The sequence below is a fragment of the Monodelphis domestica genome, chromosome 8 (assembly GCF_027887165.1).
Source record: "Monodelphis domestica isolate mMonDom1 chromosome 8, mMonDom1.pri, whole genome shotgun sequence".
Classification (NCBI taxonomy): domain Eukaryota; kingdom Metazoa; phylum Chordata; class Mammalia; order Didelphimorphia; family Didelphidae; genus Monodelphis; species Monodelphis domestica.
This window is the reverse complement of record NC_077234.1, coordinates 232,617,991-232,640,421: the sequence shown is the minus strand read 5'-3', so window position 1 is coordinate 232,640,421 and position 22,431 is coordinate 232,617,991. Positions and strand designations below refer to the sequence as shown.

Genomic DNA, 22,431 nt, shown 5'->3' with positions numbered 1-22,431 from the left:
ACAGTGGGTAGAGAACCAAGACTAGAATTGGGAGGAACCTACCTTCAAATCTGGCCTCAGACACTTTCTAGTTGTGGGACCCTAGGAAAGTCACTTAACCCCAAATGCCTAGTCTTTATTGCTCTTCTGCCTTGGAATTGATACTTAGAATCAATTCTGAGACAAAAAGTAATGATTTTTAAAAAATGGATGAATGAGACAAATCACTGCCCTGGTATATTACGGTTTTGTAGGGAAGGTAGCCCACATAATGATAATATAAAGGAGAATATGATCATTTCCACAGCTTTGAGAATGTCAAAGCATGTGCCGTATACCCTGGGGAAGGAATATTGGATTGACCACCAGAGGTCCTTGCTTCAAATCCTGCCTCTGCTCCTTGTAAGACTTGGGCAACTACATAACATCCTCGACCTTCAGTTTCCTTCTCTTTAAAAGAGATTGGACTAGACAGCTTTAAAGCTCTGGACATTTTAGCCACATTATTTGCATGAAGGAGTTCTTTTTACATATCAATAAAAGGTCTCTGACTGTTATTACTTCCTAAGGGAGTGGATTTTATAATTAGGCTATTAGAATTCAAGTCACCAAACTTCCAGAAACATTTTCAGAACAAGGGTGCCACTGTTTCTGTGTAGTGCTGGCAATGGCGTCATTGGTTAGATTTGTGTGGAAATGCTGCACCCTAGTGGTAAAATGCATTTCCTACAGAGACACTGCAGTTGGTGACATTGATCTATTAGACAAAGGTAGGTTTATTAGACAAGAGAAGAAAATGAAGGTTAAAAAGACCATGTCAGGGTTCATGTCAAGCTATTTGAATCAACTCCCATTTCTTTCTCCAATATCATAGCATTTTGCTTTTCAGACTCCTTGCTTTTTTTTTTTTTAAACCCTTTCGTTCTGTCTTAGAATCAATACTAAGTGTTGGTTCCACGGCAGAAGATGGCTGAGCTAGGAAGTGTCTGAGACCATATTTGATCTCAGGAAGATGAGTCTTCATGACTCTAGAGCTGGCACTCTATCCATTGTGCCACTTAGCTACAGCTTTCTCTCCCTCTCTCCATTCATTCGTCTCTCTCTCTCTCTCTCTCTCTATCTCTCTCTCTCTCTCTCTCTCTCTCTCTCTCTCTCTCTCTCTGTCTCTGTCTCTCTCTCTGTCCCTCTCTCTGTCTCTCTCTCTTTGTCTCTGTCTCTATCTATCCTTTCTCTCTCTTTTCTTTCTTTGCACATATATGAAATACATATATGTAATGATATAAAATGTATATACATATACATACACATTTACATAACATAATGATAAAGTAGGGTGGTAGTGGTGATTAGGGTTGTTTGACTACTCTTATTCCCTCTCACCCTAATAGTTCTTTGCTTATTGCCCATCCATCTGGATTTCTTATAGGAGCATTCCTTTTTCAAGCTATGATTTATTTCATTGCTATAGGGACCTCCCCATGAGTAGACTCCTTCTACTAATGACAATCAGTACCTTCTCTGCAACTTATTGTATTATAATCTAATCTCACCCCTTTATAGAAGTCACTTCTTGACTTAGAGTCTCATCTCACTCCTGTGCAAAAGTCAGCTCCTATCCTGAGATGGGAGAGTACCATTTGGCCATTTAGGAACAGGCTGGTGCTCAAGGGTTAGGTAGATGATCCAATGGAACAAGGATCCCAATTGGGCAGATATGGCTGCCTTATCATTAATTAGGGGATTATACAGTCTTGTGAGCAGCATAATATGGCATCAATATGTCCCTTTTGGCAATAGACTTGTTCTCCAACCTCGACCATTCTTGTAACACTTCCCGATTGTTTAGCATGTGATGTCTCTGATGAGTGTTCATGTGCCCCACAAACAACTGAATGCTGGGGGAAGCTTTGGAAAAATGACTCTGTCGGTTCTGACTGCAAAGAAGAGAGCCTTTGTCCATCTAGTCCTGTGCTTTCCAGACAACAGAAGACTTACTCAGACCTATAGCCCAGGAATTGTTATGGTGAAGATGAAGCTCTTTCCTGTCCTCTCTGGAGCTTAAGCGACTTGTCAGGACACCTGTTCCTTAGAATATCCCGGTACTAGATTAGTGTCTGGCAAAGTCCAGCTAGGTAAGCTTCTCTCATACTGGATGGAGCCATTAGGCAAAATGTCATTTCTCAGGAGCCAGGTCTTTTATAGGTGGGAACCCATTAGGGCCAACAGAAGAGGCAGGCTTCAATCTCTGGCACAGTTGTCACCCATTTTTGAAGGGCCCTAGGGACCCCTCACAGGGGACAGGAGGGACCCAGGCAACTGTGATTTTTAATGTGATTTTAATTTCCATTTAGCAATAGAAGTCTCCTATGCTCTCTCAACCTTGCTAGAGGGACCTTCTTATATTATCCAATGCATGATAGATAATTCTATATAAATAGTCATGATGTGACCTTAAATCACCTATTTAGTAGAAATTAGTGACAGGCAAACAAACTGCTTTTCAAAAGTAGTATAGTGAGGGGCAGCTGTGTGACTCAGTGGATAGAGCACCAGGCCTAGAGTTCAGAGGACCTGGGCTCAAATCTGGCCTCAGATCCTTCCTAGCTGTGTAATCCTGAACAAGTCACTTTACTCCAATTTTGTCCAGCCCTTATTGCTCTTCTGTTTCAGAACCCGTGCTTGTATCAATTCTAAGATAGAGTTTAAAAATAAGTGAGTGGCTGCACTGATGAACTTGGAGCTTCATGAACTTAACAATTTCTTTTTCTAGCCCCCTTTGCCTTGTCTTTAACTATAGACTTCTCAGGGACACAGAGGCCCAAGGAAAGAGGCTACTCAACTCAGAAGAGTTCTTCCAAGGCTATATAGCCTATTCTGTCCCCACTTGAAAGGGGCAGATTTGCAGATGATTCAGTAAATGGGGGACCCTCAGTTTACCTGTATGGGGAGTGTGAGATCTTCAAACCTGAAGTCTCTAGTAAGTTTGGGGGCTTATTTCTTAGATTATGGAGGAGCAAATGTCAGGGCTCATTATGGACTTGGAATCCTCTGAGTTTTCCCCATCCGGGGTATTCTCCAAAACCTGGCATAGCAAGCTGGACCCTCGATTTTTTTAGTATTCATTTCCCATTCCTATCCCTCTGCTTGCTATATGATCTAGGAATTCAGGTAGCCCTGAGGAAAGATATATTGAACTTCTTCCCAGACATAAGCTGCTAGATGCCATCTGTCTTCTTCACAGGCAACATAGGGTTTCTGCAAGAGGATCTGGTATAACAAAGTACTAATCCAACTTCTTTCATCTCTGTTACTGGAGAAGAAGTATCTTTCCCTGTCTAGGGGACCCAGTATTGTTTGGTGTTCGTTATTGAGATAGTTTGAGGGAGTCTATGGGTTTCAATTTGGCTATACCCATAGTAACATGCATAAAAATTATTGAAAGAGCCCATAATATGATAATACATGTATAGTCCCAGGTCAAATTGCTTACCATCTCCAAGGACAGGAGGGAAGAATGGGAAGGAGACAACCTAGATGTTATGATTTTGAAGAGCATACATTGAAAATTATTATTGTTATTATATGTAATTGGGAAAATAAAATTGAATTTAAAAAAGAGCCTATATGATCTGTCCTCTGTATTATCCTCTGAATAAATCAAATGGGCTAAAAGCCTTAGACTCTAAGGCTTAGAGGATGCTTCAGACTTGGATGGGAGTCAATGGCCTCCCCTAGTTTCTTGCACATTTTTTAACCCTTGCCTTCTTTTTTGTTTGTTTGTTTTTGTTTTTGAAATTTTTATTTAATTAGTCAATTTAGAATATTTTTCCTTGGTTACAAGAATCATATTCTTTCCTTCCCCTCTCCCTACCCCCTCCACAGCCAACTTGCAATTCCACTGGGTTTTACATGTGTCCTTGATCAGAGCCTATTTCCATATAGGCTAATGTTTCCTAATGTTTGCATTAGGGTGATCATTTAGAGTCTACATCCCCAATCATATCCCCATTGACCCATGTGATCAAGCAGTTGTTTTTCTTCTGTGTTTCTACTCCCACAGTTCTTCCTCTGGATGTGGATAACATTCTTTCTAATAAGTTCCTCTGGATTGTCCTGGATCATTGCATTGCTGCTAGTAGAGAAGTCCATTGCATTCGATTGTGCCACAGTGTATCAATCTCTGTGTACAATGTTCTCCTTTCACTCTGCATCAATTCCTAGAGGTCATCCTACTCCACATGGAATTCCTCCAGTTCATTATTCCTTTGAGCACAATAGTATTCCATCACCAACAGATACCACAATTTGTTCAGCCATTCCCCAATTGAAGGGCATCCCCTCATTTTCCAATTTTTGGCCACCACAAAGAGTGCAGCTATGAATATTCTTGTACAAGTCTTTTTCCTTATTATCTCTTTGAGGTACAAACCCAGCAGTGCTATGGCTGGATCAAAGGGCAGACAGTATTTTGTCGCCCTTTGGGCATAGTTCCAAATTGCCCTCCAGAATGGTTGCATCACTTCACAACTCTACCAGCAATGCATTAATGTCCCGACTTAGCCACATCCCCTCCAGCATTCATTACTTTGTTGCTGTCATGCTAGCCAATCTGCTAGGTGTGAGGTGGTAACTCAGAGTTGTTTTGATTTGCATCTCTCTGATTATCAGAGATTTAGAGCACTTTTTCATGTGCGTATTAATAGTTTTGATTTCTTTATCTGAGAACTGCCTATCCATGTCCCTTTAACCTTTACCATCTGCCTTAGAATCAATACCATGTATTGGTTTCAAGACACAAGAAAGGTAAGGGCTAGGCAATAGGGGATGCGCTCAGGGACCCAGAGCTAGGAAGTATCTGAGGCCAGAGTTGAACCCAGGTCCTTCAAACTCCAGACTTAGCTTACAATCCACTGAGCCACTCAGCTGTCCCCTTGTACAGTTTTACTAGCACCCCCTATATTTTAGAAACCATACCCAACATTCCCTTTCAGAGAGGATGTCATCGCCTTCTGCTCACCTAGCAGGACAACCATCTCTATAATGATTTCTTTTAAACCTGTGTCTATTATTTATCCAAGCCACAACTGTACTAACCTCCCAGTCAAATTTCACCAGTTGATCTGCCTGTATTTATGTAGTTGTGTGGGAGAAGGAGACCCACAGCTAAAATTTGAAGCTTTCTGGTGAGTTTCTACTAGGAAAGCAGAATCTAATTGATCCTGAGTCAGGCTGGCCATAGAATGCTGCTGTCTGTGGGACTGGGACCACCTAAATCCAATCTTTCCAACTCATCTTCTTTAGGAACTTTGACTCCCTCCCTTGCAGATCCCTATCTTGGAGTAGTTTGCAATGAGAATTCATTTTTATAGGACTAGGTGAGAGTAACCAATTTGTTGCAGCCACCTAGAAAAGGGACAAAAAATGTGTTCTGTCTCAAGGTTCTAATAAATTTATCTTACTCTGTAAGTCTTCACACATCTCTTTATTCTTCCAGTCTTCACTCTGGAAATCTGATGAAGAAAGTCTCCATTAGACCATGTCCGCAAGAGCCATTGTTCTAGTGACTCATCAGGTTTCTGTTTGAACTTCTCATGCAAATATTCCAGCTCTTTGTCTAGAGAAAACCTAGAAATTTCCTCTTCTCTCCTAGCAGAGAATCACTCTCTTCTGAAATGCAGCAATAAAATAAATTTAGGGATATATGTGTATACACACACACACACACACACACACACACAAGCACACATGCACACACACACATACACATTTTTAAATTTAGTGAGAGTTTCCTATTTCTTCCTCCCTTTGGCTCTGATTTTCCTGTCTGATGGCTCTGTTCCCAGCAGGAACTGGGACCTCTGGGATGGTAACCATGGGGTAGGTTTCCTATCTGTAGTCCATCTATCCTCATTGCCATGAGAGATCCCTTTAGTCGTATGACTCTTGTGACCTGGTACCCTGAATTTGATCATCCCACTCTTAACCCAACTCAACCACAATGTGAGGCAAGAGGCTATATCTTATCTTTTTTTGGAGATATTTAAAAAATGCCCCATCTTCTGTCTTGGAATCAGTACTAAGTATTGACTCCAAAGCAGAAGAATGGTAAGGGCTAGTTGGGGTTATGTGACTTGTCCAGGGTCACAGAGCTAGGAAGTATCTGAACCCAGGACCTTTCACCTCTGAGTCTGGCTATCAATCAACTGAGCCACCTAGCTGCCCCTTGGCTATGTCATATCTGATCCCAATCATGGACTATGCCAAATGCTAGGGACATGTGTGATACCAACATCCTATTAGTTTGGGTTCAATTTTGAGAAGGAATGAGGCTTAAATTTTTTTTAATTTTAATTTTTTTCCATGGTTACATGATTCATGTTGTCTTCCTCCTCTCTTTCTTCTCCATTCCCAGAGGTGACAAGCAATCCCATTGGGTTTTACATGTATTATTACTCAATGCCTATTTCCATATCATTCATTTTTGTAATAATCTTTTAAAACCAAAACCCCAAATCATACACCCATATAAACAAGTGATAAGTCATAGGTTTTTCTTCTGCATTTATATTCCAAAAGTTCTTTCTCTAGCTATGGAAAGCATTCTTTCTCATAAGTCTCTCAGAATTATACTGGATCATTGCATTGCTTTTAGTAGCAAACTCTATTACATATGACTGTCCCATAATGTTTCAGTCTCTGTGTACAATGATCTCCTGGTTCTGCTCATTTCACTCTGCATAAGTTCGTGGAGGTCTTTCCAGTTCTTATCGAATATACCACAATTTATTCAGATATTCCCCAATTGAGGGACTACCCCAGAAAGAGACACTTTTAAGTCATTGCACAATTAACAGAAGGAAATTTACTTTGCCCTAACACATAGTAAATCTATGCATCAAAGATACAGTGGCATTTAACTTATATACATGCAGCTCCCTTTGACTCCATATGGAAATGCGTCTGTTCATCGGGGCAGAATGATGATTCATGTTGTCTTCAAGAGTCTGTCAAATTGGAAAAGTCCCAACTCATGTGGGTGGGACTTTTCATTCCCTTAATGTTACCTGGAAGCTGTGTCAAGAGAGGCAGGGGTCAAGCAGGTCCCAGTAGCCCTTTTGTTGCCTCTGAGGCAACAAAGCTAATTCCTCCGGCAGGAAAAGGGGAGGCCTGACCATATCATATTAATAGTTCACTGATGAACTATAAATGACAGTGGTGATTTGGCAGTCCATGTAGCAGAAAATGCACAAGATGTTCCTTTTTAAAACAAACTAAGAAGTTATATGATCATTTCTCCACCTACCCTTTGTAGTAGGTCCATTTTTAACGTCACTTAATGAATTTGACATACAAATTGTTGTATCGTGTATCATTGTCTGTTAAAACTACATTTTTGAGACTTTGCCAAAATAAGTCTTCAGCCCTTGGATTATCGGGCCACTTGAGAACAGAGCTTTTACAAATCCTCCTCCTCAGTCTCAGATACTGAGAATGCTGTAACACTGGCTCCAGGAGGATAAATATGATCACATCCATGTTCTCATCCATAAGCCTCTGCAATGCTAAGTAAAAAGCGGTTTTAAAATTCCAGTTTTTTGCATATTTTTTGGTTAAGACAAATATTGTCTTTTTGCTCTGATTAATGCTCTGTATGAGATTATCAATAATAGCTATTCCAGGATCCCAATCCCTCTCTTCTAGACAAAGGAAAACCTTCTTATCTTCATTTTCTTCCAGTTGAAATCGGAGCCCATTTATTACCCAGTCAGTAACACAAGTGTCTTTGGTATCGTAAGCAACAAAAGCATCATAGAATGTTTGGGATGTAGAAAGAGACTTGTAACCTTTTATTTTTGCTGAGCACAAGTGATAAATATACCATATGTCCCAATAGAAAAAATGATGAAAAGTGGCCATTACCATAGTGGTCACTGTAATAATGAATGAAAAGAAAAAAGAGATGATGGCAGTAAGATCTGAAACGCAGGTTGTTAGCTCCAATTCCATAATGCTTTTACCTGTTTGGTCTCCAGGGGTAGAACAAATGACATCTACCAGTCTAGGAATTGTGACATTAGGGTTTTCGTCTATCCATTTACGAAAATCTCCCATTTCACAGACACAGTCAAAAGGATTCCCTCTTAGGTTCAAAATCTTAAGATTATTTGAGGTTTTCATGTGAAATGTTGACTTGTTGACCATTTTTATGAGGTTATAACTTAAATCAAGGTGGTAAAGATTCTTAGCTTTAGAAAATAAGCCATCAGGAAGGTGTGAAATTATGTTTTTCCCCAGCAACAGAGTCTGCACTGAAGATTCATACAGATCAGGTTTTATGGTGAAGAGTGAATTACAGCGTAGGTCAAGCAGTGTGAGGTTGTGAAAATACTGCAGTGATGTCCAGTTGAAGACCCTCAGGTGGTTATTGTTTAGCCTCAGCTCCACAAGGCTTTGGGGTAGATTATGGAATGCCTCAGTTGGGATTGTGTGAAGCCTGTTGAAGGATAAGTCAAGACGAGTCAAGTTGGAGAGGTTGGTAAAAATCTTAATGTATCTATTATCTTCCTCCATCCACATGATGTCTAGGCGGTTGCCTTTGAAAACTAATTCTTCCAGGGAGTCGCTTTCCAGCTGATGCTCAGTTAAGGTAAAAATGTCATTTTGGCTTAAGTTTAAAACTTTGAGGTGGGCTAAATTTTGAATAAACCCTAATCGGTGTGTTACCCCTGCTATTTGAAAGTAATGCTCATTATGGCTGAGGTCTAATACCTCTAACTCCTGTAATTCTTGAAAAGCACGGTCACTATCAAAGTCCAACTGATTATGAGTCAAGTCCAAATATTTGATGTGAGGCATAGATAAAAATTCGCTGCCATTTAAAACTTGTGCATTACCATTAAAAGATAAATTCAGACACTTTACATCATTGAAACTTTGAAATTGTAAGGAGTTAATAAAAAACATACTATTTAAGCTGAGATCTAAGGCTTTACCATAAGATGAACACTCAGGCTTTACCAAAGGACGAGAATAATGGTAAAAGTTTTTATGTGGGTCTATTATTCCACGAGCTAATGGTTCATTATCAGTATCTACTGAGCGTGGATGAATCGCATGATGAGCGAATGACAGATATTTACCTGTTACCGGGGGTGATATTCTGTTTTCTGACAAATAAATCACAGTCAAATTTCTAAAGTCTTTAAATAATGTGAGATTAATACGACTGATGAAGTTAACACCCAAGTTGATAATCTGTAATTTTGGAAGCTTCATCAGGGACTGAAAATCCTTTTTCCTGAGTTCTTGGAACACATAACCTCTGATGTGTAATACTTTGAGAGAGTCCAGCTTGGAGAAATTGCTAGAAAGAGTAATATAGAATGGGTACTGATTTTTGAGATAGTTGTAAGATAGGTCAAGAATTTCTAAATTCCTCAATTTTGTTAAAAATCCCCCAGTGGCAATTTCTTGTACTAAGTAATTAAATTCAAGATGTAGTACCTTTAGTTTTGGCATATTGCTGAACCAAGAGACAGGTATGCTTCTGAGGGAAGTGCTGGAGAGATTCAAATAGGTTAGATTGGCCAGATTCTGAAAAGCATCAGGATGTATCTGGATTGAAGCACCATTTTCACAAGGCACACATGGGAATGGGGAATTGAAACACCTTGGACAGTTCCCACTGAGATCCAGAACCCTTAAATTTTCCAGACCTTTCAAATCATCTTGACTGATATTTTTGATCTTATTATTGCTGAGGTAAAGTTCTTTGAGAGATGGAGGAAGCTTGGTGGGCACATGCAAAAGGTTATTGAAAGATAATGATAACACAGTCAAATTGGTAAGATGTTCAAAGGCCCCATCCTCTATGGAAACATTCCTTTCACATCCATTGCCATAAAAACAGTTCCAACCCAAATAGAGACTGCTCAAGTGAGTAAGTCCTAACATATTGTCTTTGCTTATGGAGGAAATGTTATTTAGTACAAGGCTCAGTGTTGTTAAGGACGGTGGCAAACCAACAGGTATTTTCTGCAACAGGTTTTCTTCCAGTAACAAGTCCCTTAGATTTTTCAAGTTAAAGAAGGCCCCATCTGAAATGTTCATTCTTCGTTTGTTGGCCCTATTTTCTACCTGGGAATCCACATTGCTGTTTAAGTTTATCTTAGTAAGATTGAGCAATCCTGCAAATGACTTATTTGTTATTTCCATGATGGAATTGAAAGAAAGATCTACTTCTGTCACATTCTTGAATATCATTGGAACAGAGTGAAGTCGACAACCTTGGCAGTCAGCAAAAACAAAAGAGTTGTTCTTTCTGAAACTGCAGGGATAACCCCTGGAATTAACTATATGGTCCAGGACTTCAGGACTGCAGGCAACCAGAAGGCACAAACAGGTGAAACTTAAGTATTGAGGAATCATGATTACCTGAGGGGAAAAAAAAGAAGTCAAAGGGGTTTTAAAATAAGGGCTTTTCTTTTCTTTCTTTTTTTTAAAATGGGGATGTGTGTGTCAGGGAAAAGGAAGATCAGATAGATTTTTATTAATTAAAAATTTTAAATTAAGCTTAAAAATTAAATTCTATTTTTAAAAAAGTAGTAGATTCATGAAACAATTAGTTGTATTTGAATAGTGTTGGAGTAGATGATGCAGTGCATAGAGCACTGGGCTTGGAATCAGGAAGGCTCATTTTCATAACTTCAAGTGTGGCTTTAGATACTTAGTAGCTGTGTGTCCCTGGACAAGTCACTTAATCTTGTTTGTCTCAGTTTCCTCATCTGTAAAATGAGGAAGAAGAAAATGATAGACCACTCTATTATCTTTACCAAGAAACCCTCAAATGGGGTCATGACTGAAAATGACCTACACAAACAACATATAGCACATACTCTGCAGCAGGCACTTGGCTCACAGAGGAAATGTTATTTAGTACATTCCTCAGTGTTGTTAAGGAGGCTGGCAAACCAACATTTATTTTCTGTAACTAGTTGTCTTCTGGTCCTTTAGATTTTTCCAGTTAAAGGCAGTCCCATCTATAAGGTTCATTCTTATTTTGATGTCAACAACATCAACATTGTTGACATCAACATTCCTTTTCTCTACCTAGGAATTTGCACTGCCAAACACATTATATTTATTACCTCATTGGATCCTCTCAACAGCTCTGGGAGGTAGGTACCATTATTATTTCCATTTTACAAATGAGGAAACTGAGGCAAACAGACTTGCTCAGGGTCACGTAGCCATTATGTGTCAGGCTGAATTTGACCTCAGGTTTTTCTGGATCCAGGCTCAGCTGACTGCTTCAAACTAATAGTAACTAGCAATTTGTGCTAGGCATTGTGCAAAGCCCTCTAGTTTCCAAGTTGCCAATAGATTTGCCCCCATAAAGCGAGGTATTATTTCTTATTTTTATCTTTTCCAGAAAGGTCATCACCATCAGGAGGAAATATCTATGGATGGTGGAGGAGGAATAAGGAGAGAACAGAGGAGTTAATGGACCCTTGTGTTGGTATCCCTGCAGTAGTGTCAAGAGAGCTAGTGGGAATCCATCCCAGTGATGCACAGATTCCTCATGGTGGATTTACTGAGGACACAGACAAGAGTTGTGTGGAATAAGAAGGTATATACATGGATTGTGCACTGGGAGAGACAATGATGAGTTCACAGATTCATAGAAATAGGAAACTATCCAGAGCCATTCAAATTCTTTCCTGGAGAAAGAAGCTTAAAAAACAAAACAAGACAAGAGCTAACCAGTTGTTTGATTGCCTGTTGGAACTTTCTTTCCAATCAGTGTGGAATTATGTAGTTGTGAGAAGGTTCCCAATGGTGCCCAGAACCACTAAATTTAGGTTTGATGGTGGTGACATTTTGGAATCAGGGAAAACTGGGGCAACTTGAAATGTCATTGGAAGTCTTGCCAACAGAACAAAGCCTAACTGAACAATGCAACAATAGAATGAACACTGGATTTGGAAATAGAGGACCTGGTTTCAAAACATGCATCGATTCTTACCTATTGCCTCTGTGACCTTGGATTAGTGACTTGACTCATCTCTTTGCCTTTCTACTTACTCATTTGTAAAAAAGAAAGGGTTGAACCAAACAACCCCTGACATCCCTTATTGATCTTAATCTATAATCCTGTCATCCATCATCCTAGAAATTGTATTATTTTAAAGATTGCCCAAAGGTTCAGAGTTGCTTACCATATCTGAGGACAATTTTTGTTCTCGCCTTGGGTTCAAATCCCAGCTCTGTCACTTTAACAGCTGTTTGAGGGTGGGAAAACCGCTCCACACCTGTGCATTCAGCTTTCTTTATCTGTATAATGAGAAAGTTGGAAGAGATGACCTCTCAGACCACCCCAATGTGAAATCCTTTGATTCCTGGGTCTGTGGTGTTTTTCTTTAAAAAACAAAAACAAAAAATACCCTTCATGGGGTAGCTAGGAGGTTCAGTGGACTGAGAACCAGGCCTAGAGATAGGAGGTTTGGGGTTCAAATCTGGCCTCAAACACTCTCTAGCTGTGTGACCCTGGGCAAGTCACTTAACCCCCATTGCCTAGCCCTTTCCACTCTTCTGCCTTGGAACCAATACACAGTATTAATTCTAAGATGGAAGGTAAGGGTTTAACAAAAACAAAATAAAAACACCTGCAGACTTATGACAAAGAATGCTCCCCACCTCCAGAGAAATAACTGGCATTGGAATTGGAATATGGATCAAAGCATAATACTTTAGTTTATTTGAGCTTTTACTTGGGGATTTTGGTTTTATATGATTATTCTCTTACAAAAATGAACAATATGCAAATATGTTTTGCATAATAATTCATGTATAACCTAGATCACCAGGAAGGGGAGGAAAGGAAGGAAGAGCAACAATTTAGATCATATAACTTCAGAAAACTTATGCGGGAAATATTATGTGTAATTGGTAAAATAAAATGTCTTTAAAGAAACACCTTCAAACAAAGAAAGCAATAGTTTGTTTTAGCAGCCACTTGCTTCAGAGTAGGTTGTTTTTCTGAACAGAAGTAAGAATTTAATGATAATAATAATAACTAGTATTTATATAGTACCTACTCTGTGCCACTGGGCTAAGTGCCCTACAAATGTCATTTCATTTGATCCCCAAAACAACCCTGGGAAGAGGTGTTTCCCTCCATTTTGCTGCTGAAGGTAGAATAGGGAAGAAAAAGAATGTCTTTGGCTACCTATAATAGTGTCTGTGCTAATAAAAGGGCAGTTGTCTATTCATTTTCATACTTCATCTCCTGAAACAACAACAAATTAACTTTAGACAGATCTGCATATAACCAGATTTCTAAAATACTATTAAAGTACAGAGAATTTGACTAATCCAGGGGAAAATATAATTTCTACATGATACTGATTTATTCCAGAAAACTGTGAAAATTAAATTTTAAATTGTGTTTGTATTCTGTTAAAAGAAAGCTATATAGGAGTAGAAGGGCCTTTCCTAGAAATAATAAACCGTAGATATCTAAAACCATCAGCAAGCATCATCTACAATGGGGATAAACTAGAAGCCTTCCCAATAAGATCAGGAGTGAAACAAGGATGCCCCTTATCACCTCTATTATTTAACATTGTACTAGAAACACTAGCAATAGCAATTCGAGAAGAAAAAGAAATTGAAGGTATTAAAATAGGCAATGAGGAGACCAAGTTATCACTCTTTGCAGATGACATGATGGTCTACTTAAAGAATCCTAGAGAATCAACCCAAAAGCTTGTGGAAATAATCAACAACTTTAGCAAAGTTGCAGGATACAAAATAAACCCACATAAATCTATATTCTATATATTTCCAACACATCTCAGTAGCAAGAATTAGAAAGAGAAATTCCATTTAAAATCACCCTAGACAATATAAAATACTTAGGAATCTATCTGCCAAGACAAACACAGGAACTATATGAACACAACTGCAAAACACTCTCCACACAATTAAAACTAGATCTAAACAATTGGAAAAACATTGATTGCTCATGGGTAGGATGAACTAACATAATAAAAATGACAATCCTACCCAAATTAATTTACTTATTCAGTGCCATACATATCAAACTACCAAGAAACTTTTTTTTCTGAATTAGAAAAAATTGTAACAAAGTTCACTTGGAAGAACAAAAGATCAAGAATATCAAGGGAAATAATGAAAAAAAATGTGAAGGAAGGTGGCCTTGCAATGATCTCAAACTGTACTATAAAGCAGTGGTCATCAAAACAATATGGTACTGGTTAAGAAACAGAAAGGAAGATCAATGGAATAGACTTGGGGTAAATGAACACAGCAAGACAGTGTACGATAAACCCAAAGATTCCAGCTTTGACAAAAACTGCTGGGAAAATTGGAAAACAGTATGGGAGAGATTAGGTTTAGATCGACATCTCATACCCTACATCAAGATAAACTCAGAATGGGTGAATGACTTAAATATAAAAAAGGAAACTATAAGTAAATTAGGTGAACATAGACTAGTATACCTATCAGATCTACGGAAAAGGAAAGATTTTAAAACCAAACAAGAGAGAGAGAATATTACAAAATGTAAAATGAATAATTTTAATTACTATTAAATTAAAAAGGTTTTGTACAAACAAAACCAATGCAATCAAAATGAGAAAGGAAATAACAAATTGGAGAGAAAAGTCTTTATAACAAAAACCTCTGACAAAGGTCTAATTATTTAAATTTATGAGAAGATAAATTTAAAATCAAGCCATTTCCCAATTGATAAATGGGCAAGGGACATGAATAGGCAATTTTCAGATAAAGAAATCAAAACTATCAATAAACACATGAAAAAATATTCTAAATCTCTTCTAATCAGAGAAATGCAAATCAAAACAACTCTGAGGTACCACCTTACATCTAGCAGATTGGCTAACATGACAGCAAAGGAAAGTAATGAATGCTGGAGGGGATGTGGCAAAGTAGGGACACTAATTCTTTGCTGGTGGAGTTGTGAATGGATCCAACCATTCTGGAAGGCAATTTGGAACTATGCCCAAAGGGCTTTAAAAGATTGCCTGCCTGGCTGGGTAGCTCAATGGATTGAGAGCCAGCCCTAGAGATGGGAGGTCCTAGGTTCAAATCTGGCCTCAGCCACTTCCCAGCTGTGTGACCCTGGGCAAGTCACTTGACCCCCATTGCCTAGCCCTTACCACTCTTCTGCCTTGGAGCCAACACAGTATTGACTCCAAGACGGAAGGTAAGGGTTTAAAAAAAAAAAAGATTGCCTGCTCTTTGTTACAGGCATAGCACTGCTGGATTTATACCCCAAAGAGATAATAAGGAAAAAGACTTGTACAGGAATATTCATAGCTGTGCTCTTTTTGGTGGCAAAAAATTGGAAAATGAGGGGATGCCCTTCAATTGGGGAATGGCTGAACAAATTGTGGTATATGTTGGTGATGGAATACTATTTTGCTCAAAGGAATAACGAACTGGAGGAATTCCATGGGGACTGGAATGACCTCCAGGAATTGATGCAGAGTGAAAGGAGCAGAACCAGGAGAACATTGTACACAGAGACTGATACACTGTGGTATAATCGAATGTAATGGACTTCTCTAGTGGCAGCAACGCAATGATCCAGGATAATTCTGAGGGACTTTGGAGAAAGAACACTATTCACATCCAGAGAAAGAACTGTGGGAGTGGAAACACAGAAGAAAAACAACTGTTTGATCACATGGTTCCATGGGGATATGATTGGGGACGTAGAGTCTAAAGGATCACTCTAGTGCAAATATCAATAATATGGAAATAGGTCTTGATCAATGACACATGTAAAACCCAGTGGAATTTACCACAGGATTTTCTTGGTACATGGTAGGTGCATAATAAAAGCTTATTGACTAACTGATCTACACATGACATGGGGCAGTTGAGAAAGCTAATCACAAAATTTATTGTCCTACTCTTAGCTTCTCATGAAACAGGAACTATAGGTAGCTAATTCACAAATATTATCTGTTTAATTCTGATGGCCTTTTAGCTTTTGGTTGATAGAATGCATTAGGAACTCTTGACTCTTCTCTCTCATCTCTTGTTCAATCAGTTACCAAGCTTTTTTTTCTCCCTAAAAAAAACTTTATTGGAAAAAATTAGTTTATGATTTTGTTCCATTCTTACTTTTACACAAAGCTAAAAAAGAAAATACTGACTACTTTTATGACTATAAAGCAAGTTCTTTGAATATTACCAATAATACGACCCTTCCTGTGAAATCCAGTCACCAGAACTTTATTCTTTTCCTCTTCAATCAAGTTCAAACAACCACCATATTGTTTGATTCTTTCCTTTTTGTGATTATCTTCTATTTTGCAAGCCAGGCTGTGCTTTATTTTAAAATCATATGATTATGAGGAAGTAAGATATTGAGACAGTTCTGAGAAACTGTAGTAATAGTGTTGGACCACAAAATGTTCCATTCATCTTGGGTAATGGGGACTGACCACCAAATGTTTTGTATATCTCGTAGTATGTTTTTGTGATAACTACATAATGCTTTAGGATGTTCTGGAAAGAATGACAAAATTTATAAAACTCTGGCCAATCAGAAAGAGAGAATGTTTATGTTGTTCAAGACTATGTAAGTTGATTGGTTCCTCATTACTGATTATAAGAAAGCTTTCTTAACTGCCAAATGGTATCCTTGTGTCCACTGAGGGACCATGGATCTGATTTGTTGTGCAATTGCAAACCTTGCTAACAAACTGCTAAGCTCTGATGTATTGTCTCAATTCTAATTGCCTCAGACAGTAGGCAAGCTAGGCAGGAGGTCCAAGGAAGACCCCTGGCCCCTGGGATAGCCTCGTAGAAGAATTCCCTAGAGTGCACTGAAGAACTTCTCTCTGGAAGACTGCCTCAGAGGTCAGACCTCCATCTTGACTCTGATCTCAGTTTTCTAGGCTAAGGTAAGCCCTGGGTAAGGAGAATTCCTTCTATAGGTCAGAGAATCCATCAGTTCTGTAGGTAGAGAGGAATCCCTTCTATACATAGAGGAACCTTTCCTAGGAATTCCTGAAAGAAGTGTTGTTTGCCTTTTCCCCCCCAGAGGACTAATGACATCAGGGAGGTGAATTGGATTTAAGTAAGGCACAGTGGCACAAGGTCATCAAAATTCAGTGGCAGGACAAAAGTCAGGACAGTTGATGATAGTTGGGGATGCAGTGGATGTCCTTGATGTCTTCAAAGTCTGATCAAGTTCTAAGTGGACCACAGTCCCTGTTTTAGGTGCTTTCATGGCTGTTGGAACAAATTGTTCTCCATCACTTATTCCACCAGTGAAAGTCTTCACATGCGTGGGTAGACCTTCTCCTAACTCACCAATGAGCTTGATGCCTGTCAGGTCTCTCAACATTGTATAGTCTCTCTGCAAAGATGATTTTACTGAGATGTGGCCACTGTGCATACTACAGTTTCTTGGAGCCAAAGAAAGATGCTTAAGGGACTAAAGGGATCCACTAGTAGCATACTGAAAGGAACTCTCTTAGAGAAAAAAAATTTCCTAAAAATTCCCTAAAAATTTTTTTTTCATATCCTAGAATTCAACTCAGAACAACAAAAAGAGCCCACCTTTAAATTGTGTGAAATGTGGAGTAAAAATGCAAGGAGTTCAGGTGATAATTATTCTAGACTAAATTTGACACTTTTGATTATTACATATTAAAGAAATTGAGATTGGCTATTGAACAACAATCCCATCAAATGAACTATTGGTTTCTTGAGATGTGCTTCTTCCTCCTATTTGTCACATTAAAGGTTTTGAGATTGATTTTGAGGGAAATGTACATGAAAACTTTAGACAGGTGATAAGGAGGAAAAAAATTTTGCTGGCAAGAACATCTATGTGTCTATTTTATATCTTAGCAAATTTTTCTTGTGTCCTGATCAGCCAAAGGAAAAGGAATTTTTTTTTCCTGAGGAATTTTCAAGGCCTCTGAAAAGAATGTCTCTCTTTTTTCTCTCTGCCTTTCTGACTCTTACCAAGTTGAAAGGGTAGACAAGAGGCTCCAAGAAGGAGGAAATGAATGAATCTTTGTTCCCAGTCTGCAGTAATTTATGGCATTGTAATCTAATTAGAACTGAAATGTAAATTTTCTAGTGTAAATTTACAAATTTTACACCTGCTAAAATATTTTAACAAATTTGTTTGAAGAGCAAAATTTTGTGAAAGTGTTAGTACAAGGGAGCACGATGACTTCACTAATCAAAAACTGAAGTTCCAAAGTGAATGAATGTAGTTTGTTTCAGGAGAAATCAAAAGGGAAAGAAAAATGAATTTGTTAACTTTTCTTTTGACCATGAAAAGAGAGGTTTGTGTAAACCTGAGGGCAACCTGTAAAGTAAGTAAGGTTTAATGTATTTTCTTCTGTGAACATTATTTATGTAAAGTAGAAGCAAAGAAATCCTAAAGAAATAGGAATGAACTAGGCATTTATAAACTTTTAAGAACCCCAAAAGGTAACAAATATTATAATTAATTGGTGTTACATAATTTAAAAAAATTATAAAGAAAAATTCCATAAAAATAAGGTCTGAATAACAAGTTTTAGAGTGAGTTTTGGAAAAGGAGATTTGAGGAAGGTTTTTGGTCCTATGGAAATAAGAAGAATTTGAGAAACTTTTAGAGCAAAAGTTAGAAATAGTTTTCCACCAAGTTCTAACATTTGCCAAATGTAAACTCTTAGAAGTAAAAAGTTTGGGTGGGTGTACTAACACCGTGGTTTTGAAAGGGCAAATCTCAACTCTTAGGCCTCCCACCAAGGCAGGAGGATAGAAATGAGAGACTGAGGTTTTCCTGTGGTTAACATTACAGATAATAATAGATGTGGGGATTTAGGAGGGAAGGAGGAGAATAAGACTTTATCTACTCTCATTGAGAGGGACTATATTAAGAAAACAAGAAAATGATTTAGTTCATTGGTGATTTTGAGGTTAATAAAAGTGGGCTCTGAAATTTGAAATTTTAACAGTAAAAATGGCCTTTAGAAAAACAGATTTGAAATATCACCATTTGAGATTATAAACCCAAACTTGATTTGATTGCAATTTTGTCCTGAAATTAAATACCGTGAGGTTGTTTAAAGCAAGATGTGTTTTTCTATTGGTAAAACTGATAATGGCACCCACCTCCCAGAGTCCTCGAAAGTATCATATAGTTGTGAAATGCTTAATATAGTGCCTAGCTTGTGCAAATGGTAAACAATGTAATATTCAGACCTTTAGGAATTTAATTAGGCAATATATTTCATTGGTAATGGCTCTGCTGCTTAAAGAGTGCTTTTCTAAATTGACATCGACTTCATTATCAACTGACTTTTTAAGATCGATGTTTGTTTATTTCATTCTTTACTTCAATTTCAGCCTCATAGAGGGAAAATTTTCAGCCTTACTACTTACAACTGCCCTGTGATGTAAATTAGCCAATTATTGTGCTAATACATTTAAGAAATTCAAATGATAACAGAGAGATAAAAATATTAAGCATTTTAAAGTATTACAGGATGCAGGGCTCTGAAACACTTTAAATTATGGCTTAAAAACCAGAAAAGACCTCGCATGTTACAAACATTATATAAAAGAATGTCATAAAAACTTTAGAAAGCCTTAAAATATTTAATGAAGCAAATTTTGTGCTAAAATACATAATAAAAACAATGACTTACCATTTGGAGAAAAGAGCAGCAAAATCCTCTAAAGTTATTCTCATCTATGAGGTATTTCCTGCTTGGGCTAGTTCATAAGATCATCTGATTAGCTCTGCTGACCACATTATGAAACTTTGAAGTACTAATTTAGAGCCTCTCTCAGCCCAAGAGGGGAAATGTAAAAATCTGTTTGTAGTAAAAAAGAATGAGTTTCATCTAGGATTATTTGAGCCTCATTATGAAACCTTATCTGTTGATAAATAGATATAAATTAAATATGTAACTTATATGTGTATTAAATTTATTAATAAAATATCTTTATATTTACTCATTGGTAACTGTTGTGGCAATACCCTAGATTTAAGCCTTGATCAGTGAACCTTTACAATCTCATGGAATTGTAATTTGATATTATTTTAAGCTTTTATTTCAGGTGTGATCAAAATTGTCATGAAGCCAATAGTTCATCATTCAAGGGAATGCATGTGTTGCCCAAAGGGAATGGAGTTTGAGAACTATGGATATCTATGTCATGGAAAAATTGTAGGAATGACCTTGGTCTAGGTAAAGGTAGGATCCTATTGACTCAGCTTCCCCCCTGTGCTATTTTATTTTTGAATAGAAAACTTCCCCATCTGATTATCTGAACTTGATTTTATATCCCATGTATTTTGTGACTATTAACTATGACTCTTGCCTGGGATCAAACAAAGATAAGGGAATTTCCTGTATGTCATGGCTTATGTCAAGTCAATCTGTATCCTTAAAAGGACACCATAACCATGTAGCTCCTTTTTTTTCCTTTCATAGGAAATGTCTGTAAACGGTGTAGGTGATTATTGAAAGTTTTGTTGTTGCAGTATTAATTTATTAATTAATGTACTAATACTAAAACATTGGAGTGATATAATAGGATGCTAGGATGAAAGATGAAAGATCTTAGTATTCAATTTTTATTTGTAATCAATTCAACAAAAAGTGATTTGAACTTTAATTTCCATTCAATCTAATTCAAAAATTTAAATTTGAAAATTAAGCTTTAAAATCAATTGAACTTCAAAGTATTCTTGGGTTTACCATCCCCTTGCTAATATAATCTTTTACATGATAATGTGGGAATAAAATCCTCACTTAATCACCTTCCCATAAAATCTATACATCATTGTTAAAAGAAGCAACATCAGTTGTTTTTACATACAGGAACTACAAAATAAAGGAACTTCATGAAATCTGTCTTTGAGACTATACACTTTCACCCTATACACTATACATATCCATTCCAGGTGTTGCTGACTACCCCAACTGCAATAGGAATTGGCGAAAAAAGAATATGTTATACCATGCCATCTGTCAAAACAACGTATCTGAAAATGTTTTTGTTTTTCTACTTTTATCCAATGTTTCTCCTTTCCCAGATAATTTTTGGGAATGAAAAAGTGTCAGTTATGGGAAAATGAGTATTTTTTTACATTATCATTTGCTTTATGCCTATTCATCTTGGAGTCACTAGACCAGTTTGTGATAAGTGAGGTTGCTTATTTATCCCCTCCAAAAATCATTCTATAGGACTGATGGAGAAATATTCCACTGGAAATTTAGGAGTAGGCTGGCAATAGCATGGAAAGAGAGAAAGTAAGTATGTATGTATGAGAAAGTAACCCTGTAAAAGAGATGGGAGAAGGGGCAAAGTTCATCTGGTCCCTATTTCCATATTTTGGGCAAAGGCAACTAAAAGTTTCTTCCTTAGAGAAGGTGGCCCATGGCCACAAGTGAGTCTATCAGCTCCCTCCAAAATGAAGCAGATTCTTTAGTGCATAGCTATTATCATATGATCTTAGACCTTATTACAGCTTCACAAGAGGGACCTGTGCTATGATCAGTGAATTTTGTTGTTCCTATATTAACTAATCAAGAGAAACTGGAGCAAGGCTCCACAAAATTCATTAATTTATAGGGGCAGCTAGATGGTTCAGTGGAGAGAGAGCCAGACCTAGAGACAGAAAGTCCTGGATCCAAATCTGGCCCCAGAAACTTCCTAGCTCTGTGACCCTTTTTTAGGCCCACAGCTTTTCTTAAAATAGCACCATGCAGTCTTTGATCCTTGGGTTTCTTTGAAGAAACTTCTGAAGAGTCAGATAGAAAGCAAGGGTCAAGGAAGAAAGGGTATTATACTCATCCTAATGTACCTACTGTTTATATCTTCTATTGGCAATGGGAAGTAGTAGTAAAGAAGCGGTAAAGAGAGTAGTTTGGAATTACACCCAATCCTTAGACCCAGCAATTCATTGCTGCATCTGTTTCCCAAAGAGATCAGGGAAGGAAGAAAAGAACCTATATGTTCCAAAGTATTTATATCAACTGTCTTTGTGGTGGCAAAGAACTGGAGATTCAGGAGATGCTTATCAGTTAGGGAATGACTAATGTAATCGAAAAGGGTTAAGTTTTTCAGAATTGAGAGAAAAAAGAGTGAAGACCTCCCTTCTCAAAGTGGGGTTCAGGGGAGATAGCTGATGCTTAGGGTTGGCTCAGAGAGAGGAGAGGGGGTTTGAAGATTTTCCCCCTTCTGCCTTCCCTCCTTAGCTATGGCTGCTCTCCCAGATTTGCTCTTGTCCCTCTTGTCCCCCCTCCACTACTCTAGACCAAAGGGTCCTCCCTTGATCTGTTCACTCACACTTGATTCACAGCTTAGGGAAAAGATAACTTCTTTAATGTCAATTCAATCAGGGTCATACAAAGGAATAACTGGCAGGGA

The 22,431-nt window shown here is 37.8% G+C and overlaps 1 protein-coding gene across 1 annotated transcript in view; it reads right to left on the bottom strand.

Moving 5' to 3' along the window:
- Positions 1 to 6,818: 6,818 nt before the first annotated feature.
- TLR8 (toll like receptor 8) overlaps positions 6,819 to 22,431 on the bottom strand; it is a 28,133-nt gene continuing 12,520 nt past the window's right edge. Inside the window, exons 2-3 of the mRNA XM_001381056.5 lie at positions 12,198 to 12,312; positions 6,819 to 10,413 (exon numbers count right to left, since the gene is read on the bottom strand). Of these exons, the coding sequence (XP_001381093.2) occupies positions 7,309 to 10,413; positions 12,198 to 12,200 (3,108 nt within the window). The 5' untranslated portion in view covers positions 12,201 to 12,312 and the 3' untranslated portion in view covers positions 6,819 to 7,308. The remainder of the gene's footprint in view (positions 10,414 to 12,197; positions 12,313 to 22,431) is intronic.